Source organism: Ranitomeya variabilis, chromosome 6 (genome assembly GCF_051348905.1).
Source record: "Ranitomeya variabilis isolate aRanVar5 chromosome 6, aRanVar5.hap1, whole genome shotgun sequence".
NCBI lineage: Eukaryota > Metazoa > Chordata > Amphibia > Anura > Dendrobatidae > Ranitomeya > Ranitomeya variabilis.
Genome location: NC_135237.1, coordinates 48,607,086 through 48,625,746, shown reverse-complemented (window position 1 = coordinate 48,625,746; position 18,661 = coordinate 48,607,086). Strand labels below are relative to the sequence as shown.

The window sequence follows — 18,661 nt, the reverse complement described above, 5'->3', positions numbered from 1 at the left end:
CAGGCTGGGAAGACTGAATCTGCAATAGCCAACCAGCTTGGAGTGAAGAAATCAACAGTGGGAGCAATAATAAGAAAATGGAAGACATACAAGACCACTGATAATCTCCCTCGATCTGGGGCTCCACGCAAAATCCCACCCCGTGGGGTCAGAATGATCACAAGAACAGTGAGCAAAAATCCCAGAACCATGCGGGGGGACCTAGTGAATGAACTGTAGAGAGCTGGGACCAATGTAACAAGGCCTACCATAAGTAACACACTACGCCACCATGGACTCAGATCCTGTAGTGCCAGACGTGTCCCACTGCTTAAGCCAGTACATGTCCGGGCCCGTCTGAAGTTTGCTAGAGAGCATTTGGATGATCCAGAGGAGTTTTGGGAGAATGTCCTATGGTCTGATGAAACCAAACTGGAACTGTTTGGTAGAAACACAACTTGTCGTGTTTGGAGGAAAAAGAATACTGAGTTGCATCCATCAAACACCATACCTACTGTAAAGCATGGTGGTGGAAACATCATGCTTTGGGGCTGTTTCTCTGCAAAGGGGCCAGGACGACTGATCCGGGTACATGAAAGAATGAATGGGGCCATGTATCGTGAGATTTTGAGTGCAAACCTCCTTCCATCAGCAAGGGCATTGAAGATGAAACGTGGCTGGGTCTTTCAACATGACAATGATCCAAAGCACACCGCCAGGGCAACGAAGGAGTGGCTTCGTAAGAAGCATTTCAAGGTCCTGGAGTGGCCTAGCCAGTCTCCAGATCTCAACCTTATAGAAAACCTTTGGAGGGAGTTGAAAGTCCGTGTTACCAAGTGAAAAGCCAAAAACATCACTGCTCTAGAGGAGATCTGCATGGAGGAATGGGCCAACATACCAACAACAGTGTGTGGCAACCTTGTGAAGACTTACAGAAAACGTTTGACCTCTGTCATTGCCAACAAAGGATATTTTACAAAGTATTGAGATTAAATTTTGTTTCTGACCAAATACTTATTTTCCACCATAATATGCAAATTAAATGTTAAAAAAACAGACAATGTGATTTTCTGGATTTTTTTTACTCCGTTTGTCTCCAATAGTTGAGGTCTATCTATGATGTAAATTACAGACGCCTCTCATCTTTTTAAGTGGTGGAACTTGCACTATTGCTGACTGACTAAATACTTTTTTGCCCCACTCTATCTATCTATCTATCTATCTATCTATCTATCTATCTATCTATCTATCTATCTATCTATCTATCTATCACATATCTATCTATCTATCTATCTATCTATCTATCTATCTATCTGTCTATCCAGGGGCGGACACAGACAGCTTAGGGCCCCTGTGCAAGAAATGTATCTGGGCCCCCTCCTTTCATCGTGACCAAGCTACAGATATACATATTTTTTTTACAGTCTCCTCTCATATATATTGCAACCCTTATTACACAGTGCTCTCTCTTTATGTATAACACCGTCCTGTATCATATAGTTCCCTCTTGTTATGTACAGCACCGTCCCTTACATATCAGATTCTCATTATTTTTGTTATTTATACCTCCCTGTTCTTTATTACATATCATCCACTCCTGTTAGATATAAACTGAAATGATGGCTGATGGAGCATGGGAAAGCTTCTTTTGTGATGGATGCGGCTGATGGACTGGTCTTCTGGTCAGATGCTGCTCCCTCAGCAGTCATTTTACATTTTACAGGAGAGGACACCATGCAATAAAGAGAAGACGCTGTGAATAACAAAAATAATGAGAATACTCAATGTAAGGGACGGTGCTGTAGATGGCAAGAGATGATACTGGGTAATAATGGACGGCGCTCCACATAACAGGACGCTGTTAGTGATGAGCGAATATACTCGTTACTCGAGATTTCTCAAGCATGCTTGGGGGTCCTCCGAGTATTTTTTAATGCTCGGAGATTTACTTTTTCTTGCCGCAGCTGAATGATTTACATCTGTTAGCCAGCATAAGTACATGTGGGGATTCCCTAGCAACCAGGCAACCCCCACATGTACTTAGCCTGGCTAACAGATGTAAAACATTCAGCTGCGGCGAAGAAAACTAAATCTCCGAGCACTAAAAAATACTCGGAGGACCCCCGAGCATGCTCGAGAAATCTCGAGTAACGAGTATATTCGCTCATCACTAGATGCTATATAATAAAGGACGGCACCATACATAAATAGGATGTTACGTAATAAGGGACAGGAGGGTACCGATACCGCAGATGCGATTTCAGGATACGGTCACCGCCGAAGCAGTCACAGGAAGCGAGCACTAATAGCAGTAAACAGGGTATGGGATATGGGATACTATATCAGACTAGGGATGGGGGACCTGGCAACATACAGTTGCATACACACCAACTACCTAACATACTGTAACTATAGGGATTGCTCAGGCGCCTCCCTACTGAGGAGGGTGCTTTTTATACAAGATGTCTCCACGCTTTTGGCTGGGAGACACGTTGCAAGTGAACACACATTTAACTAAATGCCTCCCAGCTGAGCATTTACCATGTGTATGTGCTGCCCCTTTTAGAACAGGGGAGTGCGCACAGATGCACCCTAGGCACCCCATCGGGACACAGTGCAGCATGCATAGTGGAGGTAGAAGGCAGGAGCATGCTGGAGACAGTGCCATGGGCCGGTGAGTAAGCTGGTGTCCCTGCATAGAGGGAGGAGCGGACACCATGTCAGGCATAGCGCTACATGCTCCTTTCTGAATTTGTCTTGTTCTTCTGCAACACATGGAAAAAAACTCGATTCTACTCACCTTTCTCCGCTCCCATGCCACACGGCGTCCTCTTCTGCAACCGGCGCAAGAGCCGCCAGCTGACTTGTCGTCACTGCCATATGCCCCCCAGTCATGGACACACCGATGTCAGCTGCTGGATGCAAATTGGTCAGCGGCGTGTACTGCAGCGGAACTGGCGGATCACCGGTGCTGCAATATATTTCAGCTGAATGTGCGTCCAAGGATGCAGATCGAGCTGAAATATTCGCTGGTGTTAGTGGCCGCACTCCACTTCTGGGCCCAATGCAGCTGCGACTTGTCTGGCCCCAGGAATGCCCCGCTAAAGGGAACCTGTCACCAGGTTTGGCAGATATAAGATACAGCCACCACCTTTCAGTGCTCATCTACAGCATTCTATAATGCTGTATATAAGCCTCCGATCCGACCTGTAAGAGAAGAAAAATAAGTTTTATTATACTCACCCGGGAGCGGTCCGGTCTGATGAGTGTCACAGCTCCGGGTCCGGCGCCTCCCATCTTCTTATGATCGCCGCCGTGCTGCTTGCATCATGGCTCCCCGGCATTGCACTCCTGCACAGTCGTACTTATCTGTGCATAGTACTGCAGTGCGCAGATGCCAGGAAAGGTCAGAGAGGCACAGCGCCTGTGCACTGCATGACTTTGCTCTGCCCTCAACAGGACAGATAAGTACGCCTGTGCAGGAGCGCGATTCCGGGGAGCCATGAAGCAACAGGAGGAAGGCATCGCAAGAAGATGGGAGGCCCCGGACCCTGAGCTGCGACACCCATCGGACCTGACTGCCCCCCAGGGGAGTATAATAAAACTTATTTTTCTTATCTTTCAGATTGGATCGGGGGCTTATCTACATAATTACAGAATTCTGTAGATAAGCCCTGAAAGGTGGTGGCCGTATCTTATAGTGGCCAAAACTGCTGACATGTTCCCTTTAAGTGATATTTACCTTTACACTTACTACCCACTGTGTCTCAGATACTAATATATATATATATATATATATATATATATATATATATATTGTACATACATGCATAGATAACCAAAGTACACATCGATACATGAAAACACTTTTGGCCATGACTGTGTGTATGTGAGCATTATATGTAGCATATACAGTATACTGTATATATATAATTATAGACACACAGATAACTTCTGTACACTCAGGTTCTAATACACACACATACATATATATATAGTGTACTGTGATTATCTTTGTGTCCCACAGATACATATGAGCACTGTTCATAGGTACATATACATACACTAGATGATGGCCCGATTCTAACGCATCGGATATTCTAGAATATGCATGTAGTGCGACGTAGTATATAACACAGGCCACGTAGTATATTGCCCAGTCACGTAGTATATTGCCCAGCCACATAGTATATTGCCCAGTCACGTAGTATATTGCCCAGTCACGTAGTATATTGCCCAGCCACGTAGTATATTGCCCAGCCACGTAGTATACAGCACAGAGCCGCGTAGTATATTGCCCAGCCATGTAGTATATTGCCCAGTGACGTAGTATATTGCCCAGCCACGTAGTATACAGCACAGAGCCACGTAGTATATTGCACAGCGACGTAGTATAAAGCACGGAGCCACGTAGTATATTGCCCAGCTACGTAGTATATTGCCCAGTCACGTATGTCACAGGTTAACCCCTTCCCGACCCATGACGCCACGTAGGCGTCATGAAAACCCGTGCCAATCCGACCCATGACGCCTATGTGGCGTCATGGATTGATCGCGTCCCTGCAGATCGGGTGAAAGGGGTAACTCCTATTTTACCCAATCTGCAGAGACAGGGGGAGTGGTACTTCAGCCCAGGGGGGGGGGCTTCACCCCCCCGTGGCTACGATCGCTCTGATTGGCGCTGTTGAAAGTGAAACTGCCAATCAGAGCGATTTGTAATATTTCACCTAAAAAACTTGTGAAATATTACAATCCAGCCATGGCCGATGCTGCAATATCATCAGCCATGGCTGGAAAACCTGAAGTGACCCCCCCCACCCCACCGATCGCCCCCCCAGTCCTCCGTTATGGGGTCCGGTCCCCTCCGTCCTGTGCTCCACTCCCCCGTCCTCCTGCCTGCTCCCCCCTGCTCCTATGTCACCCCCCGTGCTCCGATGCCCCCCCCCCCGTGCCCCGATCTCCCCCCTTATACTTACCGAGGCTCCCGGTGTCGGTCCGTCTTCTCCATGGGCGCCGCCATCTTCCAAAATGGCGGGCGCATGCTCAGTGTGCCCGCCGAATCTGCCGGCCGGCAGATTCATTACAAATACATTTTGATCGCTGTGGTAGGTTCTATCACAGCGATCAAAATAAAAAAATAATAAATAATCCCCCCATTTATCACCCCCATAGGTAGGGACAATAATAAAATAAAGAAAATATTTTTTTTTCTTTTTTCACTTGGGTTAGGGTTAGAACTAGGGTTAGAACTAGGGGTAGGGTTAGGGTTACGGGTAGGGTTAGGGTTAGGGGTAGGGTTACAGGTAGGGTTAGGGTTAGGGTTAGGGTTATGGCATGTGCGGATTTGGCTGCCAATCCGCTGCGAATTCGTAGCAGTTTTCCATCAGGTTTACAGTACCATGTACACCTATGGAAAACCAAATCCGCTGTGCCCATGGTGCGGAAAATTCCGTGCAGAAACGCTGCGTTGTATTTTCCGCAGCATGTCAATTCTTTGTGCGGATTCCGCAGCGTTTTACACCTGTTGCTCAATAGGAATCCGCAGGTGAAATCCGCACAAAAAAACACTGGAAATCTGCTGTAAATCCGCAGGTAAAACGCAGTGCCTTTTACCTGCAGATTTTTCAAAAATCGTGCGGAAAAATCTCACACGAATCCGCAACGTGGGCACATACCCTTAGGGTTAGGGTTGGAATTAGTTAGGGTTGGAATTAGGGCTAGGGTTGGAAATAGGGTTAAGATTAGGCTTGTGGTTAGGGTTACGGATAGGGTTAGGGGTGTGTTGGGGTTACAGTTGTGGTTAGGGTTGGGATTAGGGTTAGGGTTGGGATTAGGGTTAGGATTAGGGTTAGGGTTGGAATTAGGGTTACGGGTGTGTTGGGGTTAGGGTTGTGGTTAGGGGTGTGTTGGGGTTAGGGTTGGGATTAGGGTTATGGCTACAGTTGGGATTAGGGTTAGGGGTGTGTTGGGGTTAGTGTTGAAGTTAGAATTGAGGGGTTTCCACTGTTTAGGCACATCAGGGGTCTCCAAACGCAACATGGCGCCACCATTGATTCCAGCCAATCTTGCATTCAAAAAGTCAAATGGTGCTCCCTCCCTTCCAAGCCCCGACGTGCGCCCAAACAGTGGTTTACCCCCACATTTGGGGTACCAGCGTACTCAGGACAAACTAGGCAACAACTGTTGTGGTCCAATTTCTCCTGTTACCCTTGCAAAAATAAAAAATTACTTGCTAAGACATAATTTTTGAGGAAAGAACAATTATTTTTTATTTTCACGGCTCTGCGTTATAAACTTCTGTGAAGCACTTGGAGATTGAAAGTGCTCACCACACATCTAGATAAGTTCCTTCGGGGGTCTAGTTTCCAAAATGGGGTCATTTGTGGGGTGTTTCTACTGTTTAGGCACATCAGGGGCTCTGCAAATGCAATGCGACGCCCGCAGACCATTCCATCAAAGTCTGCATTTCAAATGTCACTACTTCCCTTCCGAGCCCTGACGTGCGCCCAAACAGTGGTTTACCCCCACATATGGGGTATCACTGTACTCACAACAAACTGGGCAACAAACATTGGGGCCCAATTTCTCCTGTTACCCTTGTGAAAATAAAAAATTGCTTGCTAAAACATCTTTTTTGAGGAAAGAAAAATGATTTTTTATTTTCATGGCTCTGCGTTGTATACTTCTGTGAAGCACTTGGGAGTTGAACATGCTCATCACACATCTAGATAAGTTCCTTGGGGGGTCTAGTTTCCAAAATGGAGTCACTTGTGGGGTGTTTCTACTGTTTAGGCACATCAGGGGCTCTGCAAATGCAATGTGACGCCCGCAGACCATTCCATCAAAGTCTGCATTTCAAATGTCACTACTTCCCTTCCGAGCCCTGACGTGTGCCCAAACAGTGGTTTACCCCCACATATGGGGTATCAGCATACTCACAACAAACTGGGCAACAAATATAGGGGTCCAATTTCTCCTGTTACCCTTGAGAAAATAAAAAATTGCTTGCTAAAACATCTTTTTTGAGGAAAGAAAAATGATTTTTTATTTTCACGGCTCTGCGTTGTAAACTTCTGTGAAGCACTTGGGGGTTGAACGAGCTCACCACACATCTAGATAAGTTCCTTGGGGGTCTAGTTTCCAAAATGGGGTCACTTGTGGGGGGTTTCTATTGTTTAGGCATATCAGCGGCTCTGCAAACGTAACATGATGCCCGCAGACCATTCCATCAAAGTCTGCATTCCAAAACGTCATTACTTCCCTTCCGAGCCCCGGCATGTGCCCAAACAGTGGTTTACCCCCACATATGGGGTATCAGCGTACTCAGAAGAAACTGGACAACAACTTTTGGGGTCCAATTTCTCCTGTTACCCTTGGGAAAATAAAAAATTGTGGGCTAAAAAATCATTTTTGAGAAAAGAAAAATTATTTTTTATTTTCACGGCTCTGCGTTATAAACTTCTGCGAAGCACTTGGGGGTTCAAAGTGCTCACCACACATCTAGATTAGTTCCTTGGGAGGTCTAGTTTCCAAAATGGGGTCACTTGTGTGGGAGCTCCAATGTTTAGGCACACAGGGGCTCTCCAAACGCGACATGGTGTCCGCTAATGATTGGAGCTAATTTTCCATTCAAAAAGCCAAATGGCGTGCCTTCCCTTCCGAGCCCTGTCGTGCACCCAAACAGTGGTTTACCCCCACATATGGGGTATCATAGTACTCAGGACAAACTGGACAACAACATTTGGGGTCCAATTTCTCCTGTTACCCTTGGGAAAATAAAAAATTCTGGGCTAAAAATCATTTTTGAGGAAGGAAAAATTATTTTTTATTTTCACGGCTCTGCGGTATAAACTTCTGTGAAGCACTAGGGGGTTCAAAGTGCTCACCACACATCTAGATTAGTTCCTTGGGAGGTCTAGTTTCCAAAATGGGGTCACTAGTGGGGGAGCTCCAATGTTTAGGCACACAGGGGCTCTCCAAACGCGACATGGTGTCCGCTAACGATTGGAGCTAATTTTCCATTCAAAAAGTCAAATGGCGCTCCTTCCCTTCCGAGCCTTGCCGTGCATCCAAACAGTGGTTTACCCCCACATATGAGGCATCGGCGTACTCAGGAGAAATTGCCCAACAAATTTTAGGCTCCATTTTATACTGTTGCCCATGTGAAAATGAAAAAATTGAGGCTAAAATAATTTTTTTGTGAAAAAAAAGTAATTTTTCGTTTTTACGGATCAATTTGTGAAGCACCTGGGGGTTTAAAGTGCTCACTATGCTTCTAGATAAGTTCCTTGGGGGGTCTAGTTTCCAAAATGGGGTCACTTGTGGGGGAGCTCCAATGTTTAGGCACACGGGGGCTCTCCAAACGCGACATGGTGTCCGCTAAAGATTGGAGCCAATTTTTCATTCAAAAAGTTAAATGGCGCTCCTTTCCTTCCGAGCCCTGTCGTGCGCCCAAACAGTGGTTTACCCCCACATATGAGGTATCAGCGTACTCAGGACAAATTGGACAACAACGTACGTTGTCCAGTTTCTCCTTTTACCCTTGGGAAAATAAAAAAATTGTTGCTAAAAGATCATTTTTGTGACTAAAAAGTTAAATGTTCATTTTTTACTTCCATGTTGCTTCTGCTGCTGTGAAACACCTGAATGGTTAAAAAACTTCTTGAATGTGGTTTTGAGCACCTTGAGGGGTGCAGTTTTTAGAATGGTGTCACTTTTGGGTATTTTCAGCCATATAGAACCCTCAAAATGACTTCAAATGTGAGGTGGTCCCTAAAAAAAATGGTTTTGTAAATTTTGTTGTAAAAATGAGAAATCACTGGTCAAATTTTAACCCTTATAACTTCCTAGCAAAAAAAAAATTTGTTTCCAAAATTGTGCTGATGTAAAGGAGACATGTGGGAAATGTTATTTATTAACTATTTTGTGTCACATAACTCTCTGGTTTAACAGAATAAAAATTCAAAATGTGAAAATTGCGAATTTTTCAAAATTTTCGCCAAATTTCCGTTTTTTTCACAAATAAACTCAGAAATTATCGACCTAAATTTACCACTAACATGAAGCCCAATATGTCACGAAAATCGAATTGCAAAAAACGGCAAGGTCTTTAAGGCCAAAATAGGCTGGGTCATGAAGGGGTTAAAAAATAAAAAATAAACATACTCACCTTCGGATCCGAGGGCCCCTTGTAGTTCTAACATACTCACCAGTCTCGTCGCTGCTCCTCAGCGTCCCGTCTCTCCGCCTCCTGGGATCCAACGGCGCTGTGCCGATGGGCGCAAAATCTTCTGTTCCTAGCGAGACCACTAGGTCTTCTGGGTAATTTCGCAAAGCATCGCTGGGAAAGGAAGATGGCGGCAGGCACGAGCGGACAACGGAGGGTGAGTATAGCAGATTTTTGGTTTTTTTTAACATTACTTTTTTTTACTATTGATGCTGCATAGGCAGCATCAATAGTAAAAGGTTGGGGACACACATGGTTAATAGCGGCGGTAACAGAGTGCGTTACCCGCTGCATAACGCGGTCCGTTACCGCCGGCATTAACCCTGTGTTAGCGGTGACGGAGGGGAGTATGGAGCGGGCGCCGGGGACAGTGACTGCGGGAAGCATGGAGCGGAGCGCCGGGGACAGTGACTGCGGGGAGCATGGACCGGAGCGCCGGGGACACTGCGGGGAGTATGGACCGGAGCGCCGGGGACACTGCGGGGAATATGGAGCGGAACGCCGGGGACACTGACTGCGGGGAGCGGAGATAATGGAGCGGATCGCCGGGGGACACTGCGGGGAGTAAGGAGCAGCCATTTTCTTCCAGACTGTGCCTGTAGCTGATTGGTCGCGGCAGCCATGACAGGCAGCTGGCGAGACCAATCAGTGAATGAATAACCATGACAGAAGGACAGACAGACGGAAGTGACCCTTAGACAATTATATATACATATATATAGATACTTATATATAGACTTTTACAAACAGGTGCACAGAAGTATGGTAATACACAAAGGTGATAGTAAGTCTGTACACATTTTGTTACTTACACGTGCCGTCCCTCTGGCAGGTGCATTCTTCCATCTCCAGCAGCTCCATCCTGGAGGTCTTCAGTCCTCCATCAGCACTTACTGGCCAGATCTCCAGCTCTCGCCAGTCCTCCTGCCTCTTCACTACCTCTGATAGCTGCAGAGTGTTCTCCCCGTAGTCAGTGGATCTGAGACTTCTTCCTCCTGAGAAGTTCTGTCAGGTGCCTGACCCATGTGAACATCGGCCATCACATCAACCTCCCCTCCCCCCGTAGCCACTTACCAACCCTGTACTGAGGGGTCTTTACTGGGCTGCACTGGCCACTCTTCAGCATTCACACTGCAGCTCCTGAATCTGAATGGGCCAGTGCCGCAGTTTTCCAATAAAGCCTCCTCGGTACAGGAGGTGGAGGTAGCTACAGGGGGATTGATGTGATCTCTCATGTGAACATTGATCAGGCAGTTCAGTTGTCAGAACTGCTCAGGAGGCAGCAGAGGTGTCAGATGTACTGACTGCTCAGAGGCTGCTCCCAGCAGCAGTCAGAGGCAGTGAGGAGGAGGCAGGACTGGCTGAGATCAGCCATACTTACCAGGCCTGTTCCTGCCTGCCCTGCACGAACCAGGAAGAGAAGCTGGGGGCGTGTCCAAGGATTCTGGGGGGGCGTGTCCAGTGATCCCGGGCTCCTTCATCATATCAAAGAGCCAGCGGCAGCATCAACTCAGAGGAGAGGAAGAGGCCCCTCTCTGACAGCAAAAGACTCGAGTACGACCCCTTCCTCTCCTCTTAGTGTAGATGCAGCCGCTGGCTCTATGAGAGAATAAGATATTTGAGCAGCTGATCGGGCCCCCTGTCCTCCTGGGCCCCTGTGCAGCTGCACAGGCTGAACATGCGGTGTGTCCGCCCATGTATCTATCTATCTATCTATCTATCTATCTATCTATCTATCTATCTATGTATCTATGTATCTATGTATCTATCTATCTATCTATCTATCTATGTATCTATCTATCTATCTATGTATCTAGCTATCTATCAGTGTACCCAAAAACTGATATTGAACCTTTCGACATAACGTTTTGTGTTTACATAGTCCAAGTCAGCAAGCCAAAAAAAGAAAAGGATTGTGGTTGACGAAGAGCCGTTGACCATTCACAATGAGACACTGATCAACCTTGTTGAAGCCAACCCCTCAATATGGGACCAAAGCGACAGCTCCCACCATGACATCGTGAAAAACCGCAAGTTGTGGGATCAAATTATCTCTCACTTCGATCCCCGATACATGGAGAAGTCGTCAACCTCAAAGAAAAAAATTGGTAAATATTGGTGATGTTAAATTGTCTACTATCTATGTGTCAACTCTCAACTATCTATACACAATTTCTTAAACCATTTCTCTATCATCTATCTAATAACTACTATCTATCAACTATCTATCTACTATCTATATCTATCTACTATCTATATATTAACTATCTTAACTAACTATACACAATTTTTAAACTATCAATATAAGAAGTATCTATCAACTATTTAGAAATTTTTTTTGTATTCTTTTTTTCAAATTTAAAGCGGATGTGGTCCATACCCGTTGGAAATCAATAAGGGACCGCTTTGTCCGTGACTACCGGAACAGTCAAAATCCACCAAGCGGATCAGGTGCCAAACGGGTGACCCCGTATGTGCATTACGAGCAATTGCTTTCTGCAAAAAACAGTGTCTCAGCGCTTGTAAGTACAAATAGGTCTGTGTGCAAGACAAAATTTTTAAATTCAAGCAAAATAATTTTATTTTTTTTGTGTGTTACAGCACGATATGCAGTACCGCCGCGCCTAGACAGGCAGAGGAACTGGAGCCATCTCCACTGGAACCAAGCCAGCAGACGGGCGCTGAAGATGTGTCTGGCATCAGCGAGCCACAATCTGTGGAGAGAAGCACTGTAGCTTCAGGTGTGAGTGCCCGGTTGCAATCGCAGCATGGACGCAAACGAGCATCACAAAAACATGAAGCTGATGCCATTATTGTCGATGGACTCCAACGGGTTGAGGTCATGTGTCGTAGTGAACTCAAAGACCTGAGGCGGGAAATTACCGACTTGCAATCACGCGAGTCTGTTTATTCTGCAAATGAGTGGAAGCTACTTTTTTTGTCCTATGTGCCTGTTGCACAAAATATCCCGGCACACAGAAACCTTTTGTTTAGGCAAAGACTGAATGACCTTCTTGAGGAATTTGTGGGCCCCCAGGAACCCGCTCCATCGAGAACAAGAAGCTTAGACATGCCGGCCTACAACCCTCAATATAGAGGCCGGGGTGAAACGAGCATGGAACATCAGAGACAAAGTAGCAGTCCATCATACAGTTGGGCAGACAATACGCCCACACAATACAGAGTCTATAGTACTGCTCACTGTTCACAGCCAGGTGCATCCTACTGTGTTTCACGTTATGTTGGTGAATAATTTTTTGCCACCCAATGTTATCTGTGTTTTTTTACATCCCTATGGGATATCATATGTAAAACATGTGTAGCAACAGTTCTTTCATACACATTCTGAAACTTTAGTAAAATGTTTAAAATATATGATTCTTGTATTACTTTAACTTTGAGCACAACATAATAACATGAATGTAATAACTTTTTACAAGACATAAGGTTGTGGGAAATAAAACAAACCAAAAAAAACCCAAACACTTTAAACAAAACATCAGGACACAGCTTCAGACTTTAAATAAATTTCACACGTGTCTATCTTGCCATGGAACATGCCCTTCATGTGTGAAGTAGTGTGCAAATTGGTCACAAATCCTCATTATTTGAGCTGTAGACCGAACAGCAGTAGATTCAATGCTAATGAGGTTCGACTCACATTCATCGGGGTCAACCACCTGGGGTTCATGTCTGGCAACAAAATTATGCAGACAGATGCATGCCTTCACAACACGGTCCACATTTTCTGGTTGCAGTTGCATGCAAGTTAGTAGAATTCGCCATTTTAATGTCAAAATACCAAATGCACACTCCACATAACGTCTTGCCTGGCTCAAGCGATAATTAAAAATGCGCCTGGTGGAGTTCAGACTGCGGCTTGAGTACGGCTTGAGGAGATTTTGTCCAAGTTGGAACGCCTCATCACCAACTAAAACAAAGGGCAAACTTGGGTCTTTGGTCCCCGGTAGAGGTTGTGATGAGGGTATGTTAAAATTGTTGCTGTACAAACATCTCCCCATGTTGGAGTCTCTGAAGACTCTGGAATCGTTTGTCCGGCCATACGCACCAATATCCACAGCTACAAAACGGTATCTTGCATCCGCAATAGCCATCAATATAATAGAAAAGTATTTCTTATAATTGTAGTAGAGGGACCCACTATGCGCTGGCTTCTGAATCCGTATGTGCTTGCCGTCAACGGCACCAATACAATTGGGGAAATTAGCCACATCCTCGAACTGTTGGGAAATCGCTAGCCACATTTCTGATGTCGGGGGTTGGTAGCACAAGTGGTTGCAAGTTGTTCCAAATGGCATCACAAGTTTCCCGAACCAGTTGGCAAATTGTTGACTTCCCCAGTCTAAATTGGTAATGCAGTGACGCAAACGATTCTCCGGTAGCCAGATATCTGTCGGCATTGAAAAAGAAAAAAAAAAAAAGGAAATTGTTTAGGATTTTAAAGGACAACTAAAAGGCTACATACAATAGAATATTCAAATGAACATTATGCCCCACGATACCTACATCTAGTCTTTGTCATTAGAATGAGAAAAAAAATTTATAATTACCTCACAGTCACTACTAAACGTTCCTCCGCACAGATGCTTTCACGGAAAGTGCTGCGATGATGATGTATCTCATCCTTCACGTGTGAGAGCAGAACATCAAAGGTCTCAATGGACATCCGTAGATAGCGTTGGAATTTGGAGGGGTGATCCCGAAGCTGAAGATACAGGGTGTGAAAGGCACCATATGTACTCCGCAAGAAATTCACTTCGTGGATCCAATATCTCCTTTGCGAACTACGCTTTCTCTGGCGAAGTCGCAACAGCATCAAGCGAAATCGAACGAGCTCAGACACAAACATCTTGCTAGCAGAAGTTCACTCAATGCTTTCAAAATGGAGAATGAGTTTGCACCCACACCCCGATGATGACAAAAGGAGAAAAAAAACAACTTTATTGACTGTGACAAACGCAGACAAACTGTTACATCGCGAACGGACATCCAAATGAGGAAAACGCGGTCACAATCGTTAACGCAAGCGTTAACGTGATGCCGATTTTTCAACAAAATTTAACCTTTTCTGTACATGCGTTTAACGGATCCGTTTAACGCCATGTACTTGACGCAATGTGAACCTAGCCTAAGAACACAGCAGTTGTTTGAAATGCATTCAGTCGCTCATGGCTGCTCCCTAACTATTTTTGCTGGTCATTTGTATGCCCTTGTTCCAATTTTTAATGTTTGAATAAAGAATCTTTTTGATATTTTACATCCTGGAACTGGATTCCTACATTTTTTCTACTCATAGTTTTATTAAACCAGATAACCCCTTTCTAAAAGCTTTTTGGATCCAATCATGGGAATACTGTAGAATTAAGCAATAAACAGTAAACCAAATATAATTTATGAGGTTTGAAAAAGACAATTTCTTCTAAGAATGTTTTAACCATGACCATTTGATCTGTCTCATTTGATTGGAATTTTAGATCTTTCAACCAATGCTAAATGCGTGTACTTGAGAAAATGTCAGCTTGGTCTGTTTTATTTTTTAATTATCTGATCAAAAGTTTCCTTACATTTAAACTTTGGAATGTTATTACTGTTACTTCTAGGTGTTGGGGTAGATGACATGTTCATCATGATTTCCAGCTGGCAACAAACTAAAGTAAAGGATAAAGTTGAAGAAAGAATGGCTGAGACATACGCGGAAGCTGCTGTCTCTATAACAATCACGACACTCACCGATGTTCTCGCTTTCTACATTGGTATTTTGACTTCTTTTAAGTCAGTGCAATCATTTTGTATCTACACTGGGACCGCCATCTTGTTCTGTTTCTTGTACAATGTCACTTGCTTTGGGGCTTTCTTAGCTCTCAATGGCAGAAGAGAGGAGAGTAACAGGCACTGGTTCACTTGTAAGAAGGTAGCAGAAAAAAAAGATGACCATCGTTCACCTGCATATAACATGTGTTGTGTTGGAGGAGGATACAGCCATATCACTGATAAAGAGACTGACCATCCAATGACTAGTTTTTTTCGCAAGCAATATGGTCCATTCCTCACAAACATCTGGACTAAGATCTTTGTTCTTATTCTCTATGGAGGATATCTGGCCAGCAGTATATATGGGTGCTTTCAGGTTCAGGAAGGAATTGACTTACGAAATTTAGCTACTGATGGTTCTTACATTCGTTCATTCTATGATGATGAGGATTTATATTTTTCAGAGTTTGGTCCCAGAGTTATGGTTGTGGTGACTAAGAAGGTTTCATACTGGGATTCAGATGTCCAGAGTAAGATTGACAGGTGTCTGGATTCATTTATAAATAATTCCTATGTTAGTGGTGGGTCTCTCTCCGAGTCTTGGATGAGCGTATACATTGATGTGGCTAAAAGGATGAACCTGAACATCAGTGATAAAAACAACTTTATCAGTAATTTATCAATATTATTCAATGTAGTTCCAGACTTTGAACAAGATGTGGACCTTCAGTCGGGAGCTATAACAGCTTCTCGTTTCTTTATCCAGACTGTAAATGTTACTTCAGCAGTGGATGAGAGAGACATGCTAAACCAAGTTCGAGATACAGCGAAGAGTTGTGAGATTCCGGTACTTGTCTATCATCCCGCATTTATATATTTTGACCAATATGCCGTAATTATAGATAACACCATCCAAAATGTCGCTGTTGCTGCTGCCACCATGTTTGTGATCTCACTTCTGCTAATTCCAAATCCTCTGTGCTCGTTGTGGGTGACATTCACCATAGCGTCTATTATAGTAGGTGTTACGGGTTTCATGGCGTACTGGGATGTTAACTTAGATTCCATTTCGATGATCAACCTCGTCATCTGCATTGGTTTCTCTGTAGACTTCTCTGCTCACATTACATATGCTTATGTCTCAAATCAGAAATCCAATGTAAATGACAAGATGACTGATGCCTTACATTCTCTTGGTTATCCTATAGTACAGGGTGCTGTGTCCACCATCCTGGGGGTGGTAGCCCTATCTGCAGCTCAGTGTTACATCTTTAGAACATTTTTTAAGATCATATTTTTGGTCATTTCATTTGGTTTGATACATGGACTGGTTTTTCTTCCAGTGTTTTTAACATTGTTTGGGAATTGTATGAGAAATGATGATGCTACAAAGATTAAAGCTCGTATAGATGAGCAAAGGTTAAACAACGGTCAAACAGAAACAAAATTTGGTTATGATGACAACATAGATCCTGATTGCCCCTAGCTTTTTACTTTAATGTATTTACATACAGACAAACTTACTTAGAGAACCTATAACCCATCTGGGCTCCCCTTTGTGTTTGATAAATCAGTGGGCAGTCCCAGACTTGGGATTATCCTGAATAGAATCTAGTAAAATATAACATAATAGAAGGGTCCCTAATGTCCATTGAAAAGGCCCAACTTTGTAGAAGAATATGGTCCTAAACTCCCTGGTATGCCGAGGGCATATTCTGCTGCCACTCTTGCAATAAAAGAGACAGATCTTGCTCTTTGCACTAACCGAGCAATACCGCATACTCTACTAAGCTATTAGTGCATGGTAGCATCATTAGAACATATGCGGCGACTATTCATTAACAGCTTAGTAGATTACACGGCAGAGGTTGGTTAATGCAAAGACCAAGGTCTTACTCTTTCACTGCGAGACCGGCTGTGGAGGGTTGTGAGATCCGCTCTGCATTCCAAGGTCTTACAACTCAAAAGTTTGAGCATGAATTCTGTTACAAAGCTGGGTCATTTCCGGACGCATTAAGGAACCTTCTATGATGTTGTTTTTACTAAACGATATTTAGAAATATCACCGATCTGGGGTTGCCAACTCTTTTATTAAATAAAAAAAGCAGCACCAGATTAGCGAAAGGGGTTTCGATAAAAAAAAATGAGCAAGGGAGGGAATTGTGATAAAACGATACAGTACTTCTGTTAAATTCCTAACTACAGCCTATCTCTTGCCTCAGAGGTGGACAGCTTGAGACCAGTGATTGACAGCATTAGTCATGTGTGCAGAATGCAGATAAAAACTGCGGTGAAGAAACCAAAGAACTGTGGGAAGCATTAGAGTAAAAACACTGAAATAATAGGGGAACTTAACAGGTCAATTAAGGTTTCGTTACATTTTCTTTATCCATTTATTAATTGAAATTGGAAAATCCCTTTAATACCGACTGTCTGTTCCCAGATTCACATAAATTTAAAAAATGTACAGTCTCAAATTCTCTCTAGGCAGCGACATAACTGTAGTGGTCAGAGAAAAATGGCAGATATACAGAAATTAACCATCTATTGAGTCTACTCAGTGTAGAGGTTCACTCTCTCTGCTAGGCATTAAGTCTTAGGCTATGTTCACACTTTGCGGGTTTTCCCGCGGATCCGCTGCGATTTTGATGCTGCGGGTCCGCAGCAGTTTCCATAGCATTTACATTTACATGTAAACCCTATGGAAACCGCAAACCGCTGTGCACATGCTGCGGAAAAAAACGCTCAAAAACGCAGCGGTTTACAACCCGCAGCATGTCACTTCTTTGTGCATAATCGCCACGATTCTGCACCCATAGGAATGCATTGATCCGCTAACTTCCCGCATGGGGCTGTGCCCACGATGCGGGAAGTAAGCGAATAATGTGCGGATGCTACCCGGGGTGGAGGAGAGGAGACTCTCCTCCAGGCCCTGGGAACCATATTTGGGGTAAAAAAAAAAGAATTAAAATAAAAAATAATGATATACTCACCTCTCAGCGCTGCACGCGGCCGTCCGGTCTCAGTTGCTGTGCGAGCAGGGCCTGAGATGACGTCGCGGTCACATGACCGTGACGTCACGAAGGTCCTTCTCGCACAACATCTTTGGAACCGGAGCGCCGCGTGCAGCGCTGAGGAGATTGGGACGTCAGAGGGTGAGTATATAACCAGTTTTTATTATTTTTAACATTACTATTGATGCTGCATATTGCTGCATATGCAGCATCAATAGTATAGGAGTAATCCCGCAGCGGAAACCGCAAAACAAACCGCGATAAATCTGCAGGGATACCCGCAGTGGTTTTGCCCTGCAGATTTATCAAATCCGCTGCGGGAGAACCTGCAGAGCACACCACAAAGTGTGCACATAGCCTTAGGTAGCATTCACACAGACAATATAGTTTTGGTCCAAACAGGTGGAGTTTTTATTGCTTTCCACAGGTTGCACAGCTTCTAAAACAAACTCATAAGCATAAATCCCTAGCCTTGTTTAAGTGCTGACTAAACAGAACAAGCTATGGCTACTCATACACGGCTGAGCTAGCCCCAGTTCGGTCAAACAAAGCAGCTATTGTCCAAAGCAACCACTGATAATTAGGGTTCTCTGCCCTCGGCCTGTGCATTTAATCGTGATCACATATGTCAGTGCAGCCTCAAACAAACAGATTACATTGCTTTCTACCG

General features: G+C 44.3%; 1 protein-coding gene across 1 annotated transcript in view; it reads left to right on the top strand.

Moving 5' to 3' along the window:
* PTCHD3 (patched domain containing 3) overlaps positions 1 to 17,929 on the top strand; it is a 29,064-nt gene extending 11,135 nt beyond the window's left edge. Inside the window, exon 4 of the mRNA XM_077271826.1 lies at positions 14,827 to 17,929. Coding sequence (XP_077127941.1) covers positions 14,827 to 16,463 — 1,637 coding nt within the window. The 3' untranslated portion in view covers positions 16,464 to 17,929. The remainder of the gene's footprint in view (positions 1 to 14,826) is intronic.
* Positions 17,930 to 18,661: the final 732 nt, after the last annotated feature.